The sequence below is a fragment of the Rutidosis leptorrhynchoides genome, chromosome 8 (assembly GCF_046630445.1).
Source record: "Rutidosis leptorrhynchoides isolate AG116_Rl617_1_P2 chromosome 8, CSIRO_AGI_Rlap_v1, whole genome shotgun sequence".
In the NCBI taxonomy this organism is placed as follows: Eukaryota; Viridiplantae; Streptophyta; class Magnoliopsida; order Asterales; family Asteraceae; genus Rutidosis; species Rutidosis leptorrhynchoides.
In genome coordinates, this window is record NC_092340.1 from 81,673,470 (window position 1) to 81,694,870 (window position 21,401).

At 31.2% G+C, this 21,401-nt stretch overlaps 2 protein-coding genes across 2 annotated transcripts; both read right to left on the reverse strand.

Annotated features, from left to right (window-relative positions):
• Positions 1-13,771: 13,771 nt before the first annotated feature.
• LOC139862055 (uncharacterized) lies at positions 13,772-16,331 on the reverse strand. Its single transcript, XM_071850605.1, has 3 exons — positions 15,938-16,331; positions 14,802-14,882; positions 13,772-14,550 (listed from the first exon to the last, which is right to left on the reverse strand). The coding sequence occupies exons 1-3, from the start codon at positions 16,137-16,139 to the stop codon at positions 14,108-14,110; spliced, it is 726 nt and encodes a 241-aa protein (XP_071706706.1). The 5' UTR covers positions 16,140-16,331; the 3' UTR covers positions 13,772-14,107.
• A 1,333-nt stretch (positions 16,332-17,664) lies between these two features.
• On the reverse strand, positions 17,665-18,252 carry LOC139863561 (uncharacterized). Its single transcript, XM_071852180.1, has one exon. It carries the CDS (start codon positions 18,250-18,252, stop codon positions 17,665-17,667), a length of 588 nt encoding a protein of 195 aa, XP_071708281.1.
• Positions 18,253-21,401: the final 3,149 nt, after the last annotated feature.

The following is a 21,401-nucleotide window of genomic DNA, read 5'->3' on the forward strand; positions in this document are numbered from 1 at the left end:
CAATTTAATGGACCATTCCTTCGGATTTGATCCTACGGTTTTCTCTAGAATACGTTTTAAAGCTCGGTTGGTATTTTCAACTTGTCCACTTGTTTGTGGATGATATGCGGTGGAGATTTTATGAGTTACTCCATATCTTTTAAGAACTTTCTCAAGTTGATTATTACAGAAATGAGTACCCCGATCACTTATTAAAGCTTTCGGTGTTCCAAACCTTGCAAAAAGACGTTTTAAAAAGTTGACTACAACTCGTGCATCGTTAGTTGGGAGAGCTTGTGCTTCCGCCCATTTAGATACATAATCAATGGCTACGAGTATATATAGATTATTATGAGATTTTGGAAATGGACCCATAAAGTCAATACCCCAAATGTCAAATACTTCACATACTTGGATGACATTTTGTGGCATTTCATCACGTTGACTTATTTTTCCGGCCCTTTGACATGCATCACAGGATTTGCAAAGAAGGTGTGCGTCTTTGTAAATTGTAGGCCAATAGAATCCAGCATCATAAACTTTTCTTGCTGTTAGTTGAGGCCCATAATGCCCTCCTGTTGGTCCTGTGTGACAATGGTTTAATATTTTACTAGCTTCATCTCCAAATACACATCGGCGTATTATTCCATCGGGACAACTTTTAAACAGATGTGGATCTTCCCAGAAATAGTGTTTTATATCACTGTAGAATTTCTTTCGTCTTTGGTACGATAATCCTTTTTCAAGGAATCCACAAACTAAGTAGTTTGCATAGTCTGCAAACCATGGGATTTCATTATAATCTATCTTCAATAGATATTCATCAGGAAAGTTGTCTTGTATGGCCGATTCATTTAGAACTTCTAACTCAGGATTTTCAAGACGAGAAAGATGATCAGCGGCGAGATTTTATGCTCCTCTTTTATCTCGGATTTCAATATCAAACTCTTGTAAGAGTAAGATCCAACGGATTAATCTTGGTTTAGCATCTTGTTTTGAAAATAAGTATCTAAGAGCAGAATGGTCGGTATAGACCACCGTTTTTGCTAGAACGAGATATGATCGAAATTTGTCAAAAGCAAAGACAATTGCAAGGAGTTCTTTTTCAGTAGTTGTATAGTTCGTTTGTGCTCCTTGTAATGTCTTACTAGCATAATATATAGGTTGAAATCGTTTTTCAATCCTTTGTCCTAAAACGGCTCCCATTGCAAAATCACTTGCATCGCACATTAGTTCAAATGGTAGATTCCAATTTGGTGTTATCATGATCGGCGCATTAGTGAGTTTCTCTTTAAGAATATTAAAAGATTTGATACACTCATCTGAAAAGATGAATGGAGCATCCTTTTCTAGGAGTTTATTCATAGGAGTGGCAATTTTAGAAAAATCTTTTATGAAACGTCGGTAAAAACCGGCATGCCCTAGAAAACTCCTAACTCCTCTAACATTGGTGGGATGTGGAAGTTTAGCAATTACATCTACTTTAGCTCTATCCACTTCAATTCCTTCTTTTGAAATTTTATGTCCAAGAACGATGCCTTCTTTAACCATGAAATGGCATTTCTCCCAATTAAGTACTAGATTTGATTGTTCGCATCTAAGAAGCATTCGTTCCAGATTAACTAGACATGATTCAAATGTATCACCGAAGACTGAAAAGTCATCCATGAAAACTTCCATGCATTCTTCTATCATGTCATGAAAAATCGCCATCATACACCTTTGAAAGGTTGCAGGGGCGTTACAAAGTCCAAATGGCATGCGTTTGTAAGCAAAAGTACCATAAGGGCTCGTGAATGTGGTTTTCTCTTGGTCCTCGGGTGCTATTGGAATTTGAAAATATCCGGAAAATCCATCTAGAAAACAATAGTAACTATTTCTGGCTAATCTTTCCAACATTTGATCTATAAAAGGTAAGGGAAAGTGATCTTTTCTGGTGGCGTCATTTAATTTTCTATAATCAATACACACACGCCATCCTGTTACAGTCCTAGTAGGAATAAGCTCATTTTTCTCATTTGTAATGACAGTCATGCCACCCTTCTTAGGCACGCATTGAACTGGGCTTACCCATGGACTATCAGAGATTGGATAAATTAGACCTGCATCTAGCAGTTTAATAATCTCTTTCTTAACTACATCTTGCATATTAGGATTTAGTCTTCGTTGGCGTTGCACATACGTTTTATGACCTTCTTCCATAAGGATTTTATATGTGCAATACGAAGGACTTATTCCTTTAATATCATGAATCTTCCATGCAATGGCTGGTTTATGAGCTTTCAACACAGAAATGAGTTGTGATTTCTCATTTTCAGTAAGAGAAGACGATATTATTACAGGTAATTCAGATTCACCATGTAAATAAGCGTATTCCAAATGGTTTGGAAGTGGCTTTAACTCTAATTTCGGAGGTTCTTCTATCGATGATTTATATCGATATCTGTCTTCTTCTTTTAGCATTTGAATTTCTTCTGTTGTTGGTTCATATCCATTAGCTATTAGTGTAGCTAACATTTCAGCTTCATCAATTGGTTCATTACCTTCTCCTAAAGAACATTCTCCCGTTCCTTGTAATTCTGGAAATTCTTCTAATAATTCTGCATGTGCATCTATAGTTTGAATATAATAACATGTATCATCTGCAGATTGTGGTTGTTGCATTGCTCTATCAACTGAAAAGTTAACACTCTCATCCTCTATACTTAGGGTCAGTTTCTTACCGAACACTTCTATCATTGCTTTAGCCGTGTTTAAGAATGGTCTTCCTAATATGAGAGGAACTTGAGAATCTTCTTCCATGTCCAAAACAACAAAATCTACTGGAAATACTAAAGTACCAACTTTAACTAGCATGTTCTCCATTATCCCTCTAGGATATTTTATTGATTTATCGGCTAGTTGTATGCTTATTCTGGTTGGTTTCAATTCTCCAAGGTCTAGTTTAGTGTATAGTGAATACGGCATTAGATTTATACTAGCACCTAAGTCTGCCAATGCTTCTATTGAACTAAGACTACCCAGAAAACATGGAATTGTGAAACTTCCTGGATCAGATAGTTTTTCTGGTATCTTATTCAACAGCACTGCTGAACAATTAGCATTCATAGTAACAGCCGAGAGTTCTTCCATTTTCTTTCTATTTGAAATTAGATCTTTCAAGAATTTAGCATATCTAGGCATTCCTGAAATCACATCAATGAAAGGAAGATTTACATTTATCTGTTTAAACATATCCAAGAATTTGGATTGCTCGGCTTCAAGTTTCTCTTTCTTCATTTTGCTCGGGTAAGGAAGTGGTGGTTGGTATGGTTTAACATAAGGTTTATCCTTAACTGTGTTATCTTCATTAACCTTCTCAACTACCGGTTCTTTTTCCTTATCTTGATTAGGTTGTGGTTCTTGTGGAGTAGGAATGGCTTCATCAGAAGTTACAGGTATTTCAGGTGGTTTAAGTGTAATACCACTTCTTGTGGTAATGGCTTTAGCTGTTTCACTCCGGGGGTTAGCATTTGTATCACTAGGTAGACTTCCCGGTTTTCTTTCACCTATTAACCTTGCTAGGTTACTTACTTCTTGTTTCAGATTTTGAATAGAAGCTTGTTGATTTCTAAATGCTTGAGCATTTTGTTCATTGGTTTGTTTCTGAGATGTGAAAAATTGCGTTTGAGTTTCAACTAGCTTTGTCATCATATCTTCTAAATTCGGCTTTTTATCATCGGTTTGTTGTGGTGGTTTGTTTTGAAAATTAGGTCTTTGCTGATTATAAGTATTATTGGATACTTGTTGATTGCTAGGACCTTGTTGGTTGTTGTATGGAATATTTCTGTTATAATTCTGGTTTTGATTGTAAATCGGTCTTGGCGGTTGATAATTATTCTGATAATTATTTCCAGGCCTTTGGTTTATGTATGAAATATTCTCTCTTTGTTCCATTGTTAATTCAATACTGAGACAATCTTTTGTCAAATGTGGTCCTCCACACTGCTCACAACTAATTCGTATTGAGTGAATATCTTTAGTCATCTTTTCCATTCGTCTCTCCACAGCATCTATCTTTGCGGAAATGGAATCTAAGTCATGGCTAGAATCGGCTCTAGCTGCTTTAGATGATCTAACGATGTCTTTTTCTTGGTGCCACTCATGTGAGTGGGAAGCAGTGTTATCAATAATTTTGTAAGCATCAGTTTCGGTTTTCTTCATAATAGAACCACCAGCTGCTATATCTATGTCTTTCCTTGTAGTGATGTCGCATCCTTAGTAGAATATTTGTACTATTTGACAGGTGTCTAAACCATGTTGCGGACATCCTCTTAACAACTTTCCATATCTTGTCCACGCCTCATATAGAGTTTCATTTGGTTTCTGTGTAAACGTAACAATTTCTGCTTGAAGTCTTACGGCTTTAGATGCAGGAAAGAATTGTTTAAGAAATTTGTCAACTAAAACATATCATGTATCGATCGCCCCTTCAGGTAACGATTCCAACCAATCTTTGGCTTCTCCCTTTAAAGTCCAGGGAAATAACATGAGATATATCTGTTCATCCTCCACTTCTCGGATTTTAAATAATGTGCAGATCCTATTAAAGGTACGTAGATGTTCATTTGGATCTTCCTTCGGCGCACCACTAAATTGGCATTGATTAGTCACCATGTGTAGAATTTGTCCTTTGATTTCATAATCTGGCGCATTAATGTCTGGATGAGTAATTGCGTGACCTTGGTCAGTGCGTTTAGCTCTCATTCGGTCTTCCATACTTAAAGGTTCTAGATTTTCCATAATTGAATTTGTTGAATCGGTATCACTAGATGATTCTGATTTAATGGTTCGTTCCTCAACAATCTCTGTTTGAATGATTGGTGGCTCCGGAGGAAAGTTTAATGGTTCAGGATCTACGAACCGTTCCTGAATATTCTCCGGATTCTCAATTGTGAGGTCGGGTTCAAAAAATGGATTATCGGAAATTTGAATTGGAGTACTTGGTCGACTGGATGACGATTCTAAAGAAAAATCAACGGCGGTTATATTTGCTAAATGTCTTGATCTAGTTACAGGTGGTGAACGTACAAAAGGTGGTGAACGTCTTGCTCGGTGCATTCACTGAATATCCTATTAGTTTTTAAAAGGAAAGAAAAATTATAATAAGTTATCCAATCAATAGACTTTTCTGATTTTGCCCACGTTTCGAATAGCCAAAAGATGCAGCAGAGGGGCAGGATTCGTTTGGTCTCAATATAATTGAGGACTGTTTGGCTCCAATAACCCGGTCCACGTACAAATCCAACTATTACTACGAACCAGAAAATTTTGATGTCTATTAATTTAACCACTCAAAATAAATTTTCGTAATTTTAAGAAATTTAGATAAGAAGTAGAATAAAAATCTATGTCCTAAAACTAGAATAGCGAGAAATAAGAAAGAAAAAGAGTTCGTCGAAAAAGATCGGAAAAGAAAAATGGTTGAAAAATAAAAGGTGACGGAAAAATAAAAGAAACTTATAAAACTTAAAAGTACTTGACTAACCTAACCTTATTACTACAACTAACTTAAAATTATAATCGCAAATTGAGATTACTAATTGGAATGATAATTGATACATAGGTAAAAGGTGTCTAAAAATATTAAAGCTTACAGGAAAAACTAAATCCCAAATGGAAATAACTTAAAAAGAAACTAAAACTTAAAAAGGCGTCGTAAAATTCTAAAGTACCTAAATCTTAGTCTAAAGAAAAAGCACTTAAGGAATTCTACGGCAAAGCCTAAAAATCTAGGAGTAAAAATAACTATAGCAAAAACTAAGTTTAAAATTAAATATGAGCGAAAAATACGAATATTACGCTACAACGATTAAAAAGGGACAAAATATAAAAATATACAAAAAGTTGTAAAAATTACAATTTTTATAAAAATATTATTTTTATATTATTTTATAAAAGTATTAATTTAAATATATAAATAAAACTAATTAAAACTTAATATAACTAAATAATTAAAATTAAATATTAATTTAATTAAAACCTAAATCTTAATTAATTAATAATAATAATTATTACTCCGTAATAAATGCAGTTAGGGTTTCTGGCAGGCGTGTCAGAAAAAGCTCCGCGAGTCGCGGTATTTCAAACATCAAACCCCGCGAGTCGCGGGGTTCCAAAATTCAACCCTGGAACAGAAAATTTACGCGTTTTTTTTTTATGTTTTCTAATTTTCTGTTTTAATATAAATAAAAGATATTTAAATAAAACTTATATTTTTATAAACTAAAATAAAAATAAAGAAACTTATAAAACTTTTAACAAACTCTTAAAAATATATAAATTTTTGTTTTTCTTTTTATATTTTCGAATATTCAAAACGTATTTTTACAAAATTGAATTTTAATAAAAGTAAACAAAAAATCTTTTTTTCTTTTTCTTTTTTTTTATATTAGCGTTGCGTTTCCGGCGTTTAAGAGTAATCCCCGGCAGCGGCGCCAAAAATACTTGATGTTTCGCGAGGTGTATATAAAATAGTTATTAAATTTTTTGCAGGAAATACTATTAAATACGATACAATTTTACACAAGATATTTATTTATTTATAGAATGGATATACTTAAACCTTGCTACAACACTTATAGGCAGTGTACCTAATCGTACAGTAGTGTAGTTTTTAGTAAGTCCGGTTCGTTCCACAGGGAATCTTTTTTAAACAAAGCTCAACGCTATATTAGTTTACTTTTATAAAAATACAAACATATATATAAGTAATATTATTATTATAAAGGGGGTTTCTACCGTTTAATGACCGGTTTGTCGATTTTAAAACTTTAGTCGCAGTTAAAACCAAATGTAAAATAATAAATAAATACAAGACTTAATTTTAAGCGTAAAGTAAATAACGATAATGAAATTGCGAATAATAAAAGTGCGATAAAATAAACTTGCGATAATTAAAAAGTACGATAATTAAAAGTGCAATTAAATACAATAATAATAAAAATGCGATAATTAGAAGTGCAATTAAATATAAAATAAAGAAAATTAAATATGAAATAAAAGAATTATGCTTATTTAAACTTCAGTAATCATGATGTTTGACGTGTTGATTTTAGTTTTATTCCCATGGGTTAATTGTCCTTTGTCCTGGATTATTTAATATGTCCGTCTGGTTTTTGTCCATAACAGTCCATCAGTCATAAATATAAAGTGCGAGTGTCCTCGTCAAATTATTCTTATACCCGAAGTTAAATATTCCAACTAATTGGGGATTCGAATTGTAACAAGGTTTTAATACTTTGTTTAATGAATACACCAGGTTATCAACTGCGTGTAAACCAAGGTTTTACTACTTTGTTAGCAATTACACCAATTACCCTTGAATGTAATTTCACCCCTGTTTTAATTATTCTAGTGGCTATTAATCCATTCCCGTGTCCGGTTAAATGAACGATTATTCGTACATATAAATACCCCGCCCATCGTGTCCGATCGAGTGTATATGGTAATTTATAAGGACGCCCAATTGTAAATCTTTATATTAACATTAACAAACTATCATTTAGTTAAATAAATATAAAGCCCATTAATAGCCCATAGTCTAATTTCCACAAGTGTCGTTCTTTTGTCCAAACCCCAATTATGGTACAAAGCCCAATTATCCAATTTTAGTAATTAGCCCAACATCATGATTACTTCGTTTTAAATAAGCATAATAATAACTTAGCTACGAGACATTAATGTAAAAAGGTTGAACATAACTTACAATGATTAAAAATAGCGTAGCGTTACACGGACAGAATTTCGACTTACACCCTTACAATATTCGCTAACATACCCTTATTATTAGAATTATAATTAAAATTAAAATATAAATTATAAATATATATATATATATTTTACGTATGAGGAGAAGAAGAAAAAGATGGATGAAAATGATCAGAATTCGGTTTGCTTTATAGGGAGTTTCAAAACTGGGGGCTCCGCGACTCGCGGCCTTTTTGGCCTTCAAACTCTGCGAGTCGCGGAGTTTGCTTTTACAGCTCAGAGGAGTTTGGCTCTTTGTTTACCGACGGTTTATAATATATATATAATATATATATAATTAATATAATTAATTATATATTATATTATATTTATATACATAGTTAACTTGTAATTTTTAGTCCGTTGCGTCGAGCGTTGAGAGTTGACTCTGGTCCCGGTTCCGGATTTTCGAACGTCCTTGCGTACAATTTTATATTTTGTACTTTGCGTTTTGAATCTTGTACTCTTGTAATTTCGAGACGTTTCTTATCAATAATTGGAACCTCTTTGATTGTCTTTTGTACTTTTGAGCTTTTTGGTCGTTTGCGTCTTCAATTCGTCGAATCTGTCTTTTGTCTTCACCTTTTATTATTTAAACGAATATCACTTGTAAATAGAACAATTGCAACTAAAAGCTTGTCTTTCTTGAGGAATAATGCTATGAAATATATGTTCGTTTTTAGCATTATCAATATCATACAAGCATGGACTCCAAATCTCGTCCTTATTTAAGTATGCGACAGCGGAAGCTCTTAATAATCACCTGAGAATAAACATGCTTAAAACGTCAACAAAAATGTTGGTGAGTTATAGGTTTAACCTATATATATCAAATCATAATAATAGACCACAAGATTTCATATTTCAATACACATCCCATACATAGAGATAAAAATCATTCATATGGTGAACACCTGGTAACCGACATTAACAAGATGCATATATAAGAATATCCCCATCATTCCGGGACACCCTTCGGATATGATATAAATTTCAAAGTACTAAAGCATCCGGTACTTTGGATGGGGTTTGTTAGGCCCAATAGATCTATCTTTAGGATTCGCGTCAATTAGGGTGTCTGTTCCCTAATTCTTAGATTACCAGACTTAATAAAAAGAGGCATATTCGATTTCGATAATTCAACCATAGAATGTAGTTTCACGTACTTGTGTCTATTTTGTAAATCATTTATAAAACCTGCATGTATTCTCATCCCAAAAATATTAGATTTTAAAAGTGGGACTATAACTCACTTTCACAGATTTTTACTTCGTCGGGAAGTAAGACTTGGCCACTGGTTGATTCACGAACCTATAACAATATATACATATATATCAAAGTATGTTCAAAATATATTTACAACACCTTTAATATATTTTGATGTTTTAAGTTTATTAAGTCAGCTGTCTTCGTTAGTAACCTACAACTAGTTGTCCACAGTTAGATGTACAGAAATAAATCGATAAATATTATCTTGATTCAATCCACGACCCAGTGTATACGTATCTCAGTATTGATCACAACTCAAACTATATATATTTTGGAATCAACCTCAACCCTGTATAGCTAACTCCAACATTCACATATAGAGTGTCTATGGTTGTTCCGAAATATATATAGATGTGTCGACATGATAGGTCGAAACATTGTATACGTGTCTATGGTATCTCAAGATTACATAATATACAATACAAGTTGATTAAGTTATGGTTGGAATAGATTTGTTACCAATTTTCACGTAGCTAAAATGAGAAAAATTATCCAATATTGTTTTACCCATAACTTCTTCATTTTAAATCCGTTTTGAGTGAATCAAATTGCTATGGTTTCATATTGAACTATATTTTATGAATCTAAACAGAAAAAGTATAGGTTTATAGTCGGAAAAATAAGTTACAAGTCGTTTTTGCAAAGGTATTCATTTCAGTCGAAATAACGACGTCTAGATGACCATTTTAGAAAACATACTTCCACTTTGAGTTTAACCATAATTTTTGGATATAGTTTCATGTTCATAATAAAAATCATTTTCTCAGAATAACAACTTTTAAATCAAAGTTTATCATAGTTTTTAATTAACTAACCCAAAACAGCCCGCGGTGTTACTACGACGGCGTAAATCCGGTTTTACGGTGTTTTTCGTGTTTCTAGGTTTTAAATCATTAAGTTAGCATATCATATAGATATATAACATGTGTTTAGTTTATTTTAAAAGTCAAGTTAGAAGGATTAACTTTTGTTTGCGAACAAGTTTAGAATTAACTAAACTATGTTCTAGTGATTACAAGTTTAAACCTTCGAATAAGATAGCTTTATATGTATGAATCGAATGATGTTATGAACATCATTACTACCTTAAGTTCCTTGGATAAACCTACTGGAAAAGAGAAAAATGGATCTATCTTCAACGGATCCTTGGATGGCTCGAAGTTCTTGAAGCAGAATCATGACACGAAAACAAGTTCAAGTAAGATCATCACTTGAAATAAGATTGTTATAGTTATAGAAATTGAACCAAAGTTTGAATATGATTATTACCTTGTATTAGAATGATAACCTACTGTAAGAAACAAAGATTTCTTGAGGTTGGATGATCACCTTACAAGATTGGAAGTGAGCTAGCAAACTTGAAAGTATTCTTGATTTTATGTAACTAGAACTTGTAGAATTTATGAAGAACACTTAAAACTTGAAGATAGAACTTGAGAGAGATCAATTAGATGAAGAAAATTAAAGAATGAAAGTGTTTGTAGGTGTTTTTGGTCGTTGGTGTATGGATTAGATATAAAGGATATGTAATTTTGTTTTCATGTAAATAAGTCATGAATGATTACTCATATTTTTGTAATTTTATGAGATATTTCATGCTAGTTGCCAAATGATGGTTCCCACATGTGTTAGGTGACTCACATGGGCTACTAAGAGCTGATCATTGGAGTGTATATACCAATAGTACATACATCTAAAAGCTGTGTATTGTACGAGTACGAATACGGGTGCATACGAGTAGAATTATTGATGAAACTGAACGAGGATGTAATTGTAAGCATTTTTATTAAGTAGAAGTATTTTGATAAGTGTATTGAAGTCTTTCAAAAGTGTATAAATACATATTAAAACACTACATGTATATACATTATAACTGAGTCGTTAAGTCATCATTAGTCGTTACATGTAAGTGTTGTTTTGAAACCTTTAGGTTAACGATCTTGTTAAATGTTGTTAACCCAATGTTTATAATATCAAATGAGATTTTAAATTATTATATTATCATGATATTATCATGTATGAATATCTCTTAATATGATATATATACATTAAATGTCTTTACAACGATAATCGTTACATATATGTCTCGTTTAAAAATCATTAAGTTAGTAGTCTTGTTTTTACATATGTAGTTCATTGTTAATATACTTAATGATATGTTTACTTATCATAGTATCATGTTAACTATATATATATCCATATATATGTCATCATATAGTTTTTACCAGTTTTAACGTTCGTGAATCACCGGTCAACTTGGGTGGTCAATTGTCTATATGAAACATATTTCAATTAATCAAGTCTTAACAAGTTTGATTGCTTAACATGTTGGAAACATTTAATCATGTAAATATCAATCTCAATTAATATATATAAACATGGAAAAGTTCGGGTCACTACAATAGTTTCACTCAAATCTCAACAGTATCATAATAATGCATCCATAAAACTTGGAGGATCCAACTCGGCACATATAAGTGAAGTAGGTAGTTAATTATTTACCTGTGAAGCTTGTCGGTTATGGCATCAACAGAGGGTGAAGAGAAAGGGGTGGCATATCGTTGTTAACCTCCGAAAGCAATTCCCTTGCCCGGGGCAGATTCCAGCATCTGGCCTATTCTATATCGAGGCGTTAGATTAAATCGTTAGATGATGTGGAGATGACATGGAACAAGGTGACGAAATGGAACAGAGTATAATGGATCGCCAGAAAAAAGCTTCAAAAGCGTTAGTCACAATAGTGACTAAATCTCAAGGATCCGTCACATTTCACCCAACCAATCACATTTTTAATAGATATATATTATCATTATTATTTTATTTTTTCCAACCTAATTTCCAACCAGATTTTACCACATTATCCTACCAAAAATGGCACAAGGGTTAAAAAAATGTCAGAAACTGACGTTGCCATGTCACGGGCAGATTTCACTTTTTGGCTAAAAAGTACACCGACCGACTGCTTGTGATATCACAGACACGGTTAGAAATGATCTTAGAAATGCTAAAGGACGTGACAACTCATATTTTGTATCATTCGCCTATATAATTTGCGGTCAGAACTGTTATCTTGTCAATAAAGTGGAGGTTCCAGTGGACTTTGCTCATGCATCTTAAAAGTTCTACTACAAAGTTTGATCTCGATCTATATCACAAATGAAAAGGTATTGGATGTTAAGGATATTATCATTAGCCATTGGGTGATGTTTTTGTCTGGAAAGGAAATAAAGGGTTTAGTCTTACTAATATGCATGTAACACCTCTTAAGTCTTGGAGTTAAAATATATGACGCTAGTAAGTGTTCTTTTTACTCCACACTCACTTTTTGAGAAAGTTAGCTTTTGAGATACTATTGGAGAAGTAAAAGTGGTTGAAACTAAAAAGAATAGAAATAGACATTTTGATTATTTATGCTTAACATCTTTTTAATAAAGGAAAGAAATAGACATGTAGTATCCTTCATTTAAACGACATAAAATTGGGTTTCCACGTGTATTTACAAATGCTAAACAATCTCAAATGGCTTTTTTTGGGTGTGTTTGAATGAAACTAGCTGGAGCTTATGGCTGGAGCTGGAGCTGGTGGCTGGAGCTGGAGCTTATCAAAAGCTCTACTTTTTTCAAAAAGCTACTTCTAAAAACTTCTTTTTCTAGAGCTTCTTTTTTACATAAGCTCTACTTTTGATTGCATGTCAAACAGAGCTTATGACTTGTAGCTTATTAAAATCATAAGCTCAAGTTCCCATAAGCTCTCATAAATTCTCATAAGCTCGTCGCCAAACACACCCTAAGCTGGACACTGTAGGAATCTCAAGTTCTTTAGTCTTTCACCTTGTGGTCATTTCTCATTTCTCAAAACTTCAAGAACTTAAATTGGATCTTCCTACGTGAAAGATTTGGCTACGTTTGATAATTTTGTATTGTCTTCACATTATACTGTAGCAACTTTTTTCTATCGAAAAACAAGAATAAAATCACATCATATCTAGAAGATCCGATAGTGTTACAAATATTGATTTAGATCCGATATTGTTTGATGATTAAAAGATCCCACGATCTATTCAACACTTAGATTGAGAACTAGACGCATTTACGACCCGTCCAATGCACAAAAACAAATCCATTGAAACAAGTGTGAAAAATCATTTGAAACTCCCCTAAAATCCGTTGCTACCTAAACTAACGCCCTAACCACTTCGAAAACTCGATAAGAACCCATTGCCGATTGCAAACAAAGTGATCAGCCACTGCAAATAATAACCGAGCGCGAACAAAGAGTCACCCAAGCTACGTCTAACAAAGCCAAAAAGTCGCCATCACAAGAGCTTGTAAAACCATCGAAAACCAAACTCGATATGAAAACCCGACCAAACCCGCCGCACGGGATTGAAACTGGTAAATGGATGCCGGAAAAACATCCTTGAAACCCACAAGAAGCAACCAAAAGGTAGTACCAAAGCATCACGAAAATAAACCCAAAAAATAGGTATCGTCCAAGTGGAAGAGCAACGGCAATTGGCGTAACGTGACGATAGGAGATTAATTACGAAACACTGCCCGATAAAGAGGAAAGGAAAGCTGGTCTAGTTGTACAACTAACAACCTTAAAACGGACCAAACAACCACTGAACCTACAAACAAATCCTTGAAACAAAACAAGCATTAAAATCAATCAAACAACCTTGACAGGCGACAGCCTAGTGAGCCTACCATTGTACATCCACAAGCTACCAATGTCAAACAAACTACCTTGCATAGCCATTAACTTATCTTTGAAACATTGAATTGAACCACCATAATACCATACAGTTTCTAACACATATGAAGTGATGAACACTATGCAAACAATTCACCATGAGCATCTGATATTATATCCAACAGATTTAGCAACCTGACGCATAGGCACAGCCTTTACTACAACTTACATATGCATTTAATATTCATAAAATAAAAAAACATAAGCTCATAATGTTGATATAGACTTCTCATTTCTATACATTCAAGATTGGAGTCTCATAACTGGTTTATAAGTGAGCATCATATATGCTCAATGTCGAAGCTCGCACTCACCCTTACTTTCTTCTTACTTGCGATTGCTGATGACTTACGGGCCTACAACTCGAAAGCACCCTCGGTAAGCAGCCGTTTACATGCACAATCTCAACCCATCTCCCGCTCTTCGCTTTTAAACCACTACCATTAACTGCTGTAGGTTCAGCCCTCTTGTGGGCCCCCTTCTCACTGGCTTTTTCAGTATTTTCCACATTTTCCTCATCAAGATTATGATTCTCTCTAAGGCTTTCACTGAATAGCTCAGAAAGTCGCTTTTTCTTCTTTATTGGACTTACAGATGGTTGAGATGAGGTCACAGATGGTTGCGATGAGGTCACAGATGGTTGATATGATGTCATAGGAGGTTGCTGGTCATCAACGACAGGTGCACTCTCCTTCATTTGTGGGGTGGCCGAACGAGAATTATGGTGCACAGGTGTATTGCCTCTTGATGGTGTGAAATCTGCAAACATTTATATTTATATTGAGTTAATTAAAACACTATACAACAACAATACAAGCATAAACTTATACTATGAATATACACTTGCACACTCTGAAACTTCATTTTTGCAATTTGCATAGGGTTAAAAAAATGGAATGATAAAAAAGGTAAGAACTTGTTAAAACAGTAGAGCATAAATTGGTTAAACACATAGATGGGTCACTATATATTTAAAAGAAAATATGATGTATGTAAAATATATATCTTACCTCCATTGACACTCATAAAATCAGATTCACAATCGGAGTCTAACCATGCTTGGGAATCAAAAAACGCCTCCTCTTTACTACCTGCAAGTATGACATAAAAAACTTACTATAAATGTTTGAACAAACCACAGTGTATTTCAAATACGGAGTAGTTATCAACAACCTTGTATCAATCATTCAATACAATTTACTCAATAACTTCCGTATCAAATCTTAACATGGAGAAAGCTATATGCAATAAGAAAAAAAAAAAATACGCAATAAGAAAATATACTTTAGACAGCTTTTAATCCATTTGATCCGTTCCCTTTTAAACATATATTATTCCGTATGATATTATCATACAATACATAACTCGAGTCAACTCTTTGACATTATTGTTAACTAAACCATATTCGAAACTTGCTTATAGACATTTTAGTTAACTAAACCATATTCGAAACTTGCTTATAGATGCGGATACTGCTGTTACTTGTTATTCAACTTTTCTTATTTTCAATAATAAACAAAGACTATGACAGCTTTATTAGTTTATTTTATTATTTATCAAATTACAAGCTAATCAGACCACTAAAAGAGCACATATACATACTCATCATGATCATCAAATATAGAAACTCAATTCATTATTAAAACAATCATCATCAAAAAATAATGAATTAATAAAATAATACCAGAATCAACAGTAAAAGGTAAGGTATGAGTCAAGTAAAGCAGGCAACCAGTACAAAATCCCTAGAAGACAAATTATTAATTACTATTATTTATTATTATTAAATCAATAAAATAAAGGTTAACTATTATTAAATCAATAAAATAAAGGTTAACAAACCCAGCAACTAACCATAATCACAATTCATCACATGTTAATTCCTCATAAAATAACGTAACATACACTCCGTTTGGGAGTGTGTTTTTACATGATTAGGCGTTTCAAACAAAATCCATTTCGATAACCTAAATTATTTGAAATCAGATCACCAATTTAACCAAAATTATAAGTTAATTGAAAACAGAACAATCAGATAATTAATCTGAACATAAAATTATATATGTGCAAAAAGTTATAACAAAATCAATATATCATAAAAAAACACACGTAATTATCTAGGTTTTAGAGGTATAAAAAAAAGTACCAAAATCATTTGAATTAGCGGACGAATGAAGAGGAGGCTTAACATCAACATTGCCATAATTAACGACGATCGGAAGTTTTTCCTTAACAGGCGACGGTGGAATCGTCATATCATTATCTGTTTTCCGATCAAACTCAGATGATGATTTGTGAAATTTCGTTGGAGATGATGATTTTTTATTTGAAGAAACACAGGCGCCCATGTTTTCTGTAATTTGTAGTATAATCAAAATCAAACTGTAACGTTTTAATATAATTTGTAACCAAATTTCACCTATTTTCTAATATATATAAATTGAAAGTGTGTAAATTGGGGTTGGGCTTTGTTATTGAGAAATTGGAGCAGGATAATGGAAGAGATTAGGAAGGGATTGGGGTTAAATTGATTGATTGGGGAGTGTTTGGTTGTGTAATCGGGCCGCGTTACTTTTCAGTGGTCTTTGTTTGAAAAGTTTTTTTTTTTTTTTTTTTTTTTCCAAAATAAACAACTAAAATAGTCATTTTTTTTTTTGTATTTAACAAAGGGATATTTTTGTTGTATTTTTTCTGATTAGGATTTTTCTAATGAAAATTTATAGGGTTGTTATTAGTGTGCAAGAAATAGCTGTATACGGAAAGATAAACTTTGACTTTATACTAACGATTACTAAAATTTACAATCGTCTGAAACGCCTTAACGACAGCATTAAGACTATCGTTAAACGATTAATAAAATTTACAAAAGTCTGAAAACGTCTTAACGACAACATTTAAGACTATCGTTAATTATAGTCTTTTGGCATGTCTTTAAAAGTAATATTATGCAAAAGTAGTTATACACTTTGTTAGTTGAACGTAATTATTCTCAGAAAGTGAATGGTTAATCTCAATGTACATATCGAGAATAAAATATGTGTATCCGTATTTATAAGAAAATCTTTAAAACAATCATTAGAAAAAAATTATATATAAAATGTTAGTGATATATTGATCATACCTTTTGATATATCTATTAAAAGGTTTGTAGTGTATAAATTATTAATACAAAATTTTGATGAATTTATATAAACTTAGTGAAGATATCATCGTTCTATTGGAAAACACTAGTTTTTATTTGATTCGAAAAATACATGAAGAGCTGAAAGTTAAGTACGTTGAAAAATATTGCATGTTCATTACGGAAAGGTATGAATATTGTATTAATTTGATTAGTTATTGAATATTGATAACTGAATCAAATTTTTACGAATTTAGAGGTATTGGCATAAAAAGATTATGGTAGAGTCTCGAGGTTTTTTTATAGAAAAAACTTTCATTTACAAAGAACAACGCAAAACAAAAAACAAAGACTAAGAAAAACATGTACAAACAAAGCAAGATGTAACCATGGACCAAAAGAAATGCTAGAAAGTAGCTACAAAACAAATGTGACCACCACACACAATTTTTTTTTTTTTTTTTTTAAAGCAAAGATTATTATTATTAATGGAATATCAAATTACAAGACCCTATACACAACTATACAATTATGAAATGGAGATACATTTTGTAGGAATCTAATTAACGAGGGTAGCCGACGAAGACCATAAAAACTAAAGAGGGAATAAGAACTTGAAAAATCAAGCCAGGAGAGAGAGAGAGAAACAGTGACGATAAGCGCCAACAAAGTTTCCACAAGCTAACCTGATTAATCAGACCCCCGATAGAAGAAATAGAATTCGTAAGCTACTCTTGAGTGGAAAGGGTGTATCAGCCTATACCAACACGGTGTGAAGGATCCGCAACGAAGAAGGAGGGATTGATGAGCCATTGGTGCCACATGATTGATTTCTTTTTACGCAATCTTTTGGATATCCAACTATAACTTTGAGTTTGTATTTCGGAGAGAATCGAGGCGGGAGACCAAACTTTTTTGGAAAATACATTTAAGTTTCTATGTTTCCAGACTGTGTAGCATGTAATCCATTTAGTTGCTTGCCATAGTGAATTCCCAAATTTGTTGAGAGCGAAGGCTTGATTATTGATAATCGCATCATTTAAATTGGAGATTAATGTGTTATCTTGGGCCCACCAATCTAGTACGTGTTTCCATATTAGAGCCGATTTAGGACAAAGTCCGAGAATGTGATCAGTGGATTCTATATCCATTTCGCATAAAGGGCACATGATGGAGTCGAGATCAATGCCTCGTTTGTCTAATTCGAATCTAACCGGTATCTTTTTTTGAAAGGCTCGCCATATGAAAATGTAGACTTTTTGAGGCAGGAGTTTGTTGTGGGGAATCGTCGTGCTAAGAGCGTTACCACCAAGCTTTAAGGTGTTTATCAAATGTGCCATAGATTTGGTGGTGTATGTACCCGAGGGGTCGAGAGTGCATTTCCAAGAGTCGGGTGTGATGACCCGGAAATTTCCGACCAAATTTAAACTTTAATCTTTATATGTTTCCGACACGATAAGCAAATTCTGTAATGTTGAAGTCTCATAAACATTGAACTGTGTTCATACATACAGTTGACCTTTGAATTATTTATATGGATTCAGTGAACCTTTGACCACATCCGACGATTCACGAACAATTGTGTGTAAATAAATATGTAAACTATATATATATATATATATAAATGAAATCTATATCTATTTAATATTGTAATAAATGTATGTATATATATATATATATATATATATATATATATATATAATTAATAAATATTAAGGATCCAATAAAATTATATAATTGATAGATATTATAATAAATGATAATATATTAAATTTAATTACAAGTTGAATATAATTGTTATATTAATGTTATAATCATTACTTTTATTATTATTATCATTTGTAAAATTTGATATGAATAATTTGTTATATTATTATTAGTATTATCAATATCAATAGATAACATATAAATATGAAAGTTGAAACATATATAAATTATTATATTATTATTATTATTAATATTATTTGTATTATTATAAGTAGTATTAATTAATATAATTAGTGTTAAAATTGTAATTACCATTATTTATTATCATTAATACTAGTATTAGTGATGTTATTATCATTATTAGTATTTCTATTATTATTATTAGTATTATTTTAATTAGTAATATTATTGTTATTATTTTCTATTATCAGTATTTTCTATAACACTTTATTATTTGATATTAATGTTATTAATATTATGATTAATTCCTTTATTATTGGTATATTTATTTATTAGTAATATTTATAATTATTAGCTAATAATTCATATAGAAACAAATTGATTGGAAATCAAAAACAGGAAACTAGTACGAAGCAGTTGTATATCGCTATCTGTTTTCCCTTTTATCTTTTTTATATTTATCTTTCTATCTGCTCCATCTAAAAGGAATATATCTGTACGTTCACTTGCTCCATTTATACAACAATCGATTTCCTTTCAATATGAAGAAAAATTATATATATTTATTTTTCTCGTAATATATCTGATACTGTAATATATATATATTTTTTTTCTTTTTTTTTCTCTCGTATCCCCTGTTGGTGTTCGTAAAAATCAAGAGCTTGATTTCGATGTATTTTTCAAAAACTAACAATGCTGTTATGCTAGGAATATTTCATTTAAACTATCTGCAAATTTCTAGCCTTCAATTCCTCTTCTTGATTTCTAATTCGTAAGTCAAAGTTTTAAATTCTAAAAGTCAAACCTTGTTCTATAATCAAATTGAAGTTTTAGAAATTGTTTCAGATTAAATTGTGTATTCAAAACGTTTTTAATTATGATTTTAAACATGTTTCAAATTATAATTATATTGTAAAACATCCTAAAAATCAAAATCATTTTTTTTTTAAAGTGGACAGCGACGAACAAAGCAGACCTGGTGTTTTTTTTTATTTTTTATTTTAATTTTTTTTTTGTTTAAGTAGTGATTTGTATATGTATGTGAAAGTATGGAAGTCATTGTTAAAATGATCTAAATTTTTTTTTTTTTTGCCGATTAAAATAAAATGAAGAAGAAGGTTAGTAGAGACAGGAAGTTTAAGTTATATATATTTCGGGTTAGTAGTTTATCAGAAAAATGAGATTGGAGGATTGGTTATGTGTGTTTGAGTGAGATCAGAAGGTCTCGGGTTCGAACCCGGGTGGCGGCGGTTGTTTTTGTTTAAAGCTTATTGGTAGGTAGCCTACTTTTATTCATTATCTTTGATATTGTTGTTATTATTGTTATTGTTATTATTAGCATTAATATTAATATTACTAATATTATTATTATTAATGTTATTATTACTATAGATAAAATTCTTATTATTATTATTATTACTAGTATAAGTATTATCATTATTAATATGATTATGATTATTGTTATTATCATCATTATTAAGAAAACAATACAACCTATTATTATAAGTAGTATTATTTATATTATCATTATTATTATCAATATGATTATCATTATTAGAATTGTTATTATTGAAAATTATTATTAATACAATTATATTATTAAGAGAATCATTTTTAGGAAAACTATTATTTTATTATTATTAAAAATATCCTTTTTAGAAAAATTATCATTTTTACTAAAGTTATTATTTTTACTAAAATTAACATTTCTATTAAAATTATCACTTTTTAATAAGATTGTCTTTATTATTAAAGCTATCATTATTATTATTACTAGCACGATTATTATCATTAATATTGTTATTGTTAAAAACCATTATCATTATAAATATTAACACTTTGATGAAATGAGAATTAATACTAGTATTATTATTGGTATTATCAATATCATTATTTATGAAATTAACAGGTTCATGAAAATAGATTTTTTTTTTAAATAAATATATTGTTTTCAAAGAAATTATAAATGAAAGATCATTATCATTATTATCACTAATCATTATCAAAATTAGAACAAATAGATATTCGTATATAAAAATTACATTACTATAATATTAGTAATACATATCACCATATTTTTTTTTGATACTAATTAAGTTATAAAAGATATCAATTGATATATAAATACTTTTTTATCATATAAAAACCCTAGTATAAGTTTTTATTTGTAACCTGTTATAAAGAAAGATAAATATTAGTATATATAAAATATACAAATTAAATATATTAAATAATCTATAATATAACAAGCATATTATTAATAATATATATAGACTCACTCGATTACAATTATACGTGTTAATAGTTATACAAATGATATAGGTTCGTGAATTCGAGGCCAACCCTGCATTGTTCAGTTTTCAATATTGTCATATGTATTTTTACTACAAAATAGAGTACTGTGAGTTTCATTAATCCCTTTTTAAATGCTTTTGCAATATATATTTTTGGGACTGAGAATACATGCGCTGCTTTTGTAAATGCTTTACGAAATAGACACAAGTAATCGAAACTACATTCTATGGTTGGATTATCTAATCGAATATGCCATTTTTATTAAGTCTGGTAATCTAAGAATTAGGGAACATACACCCTAATTGAC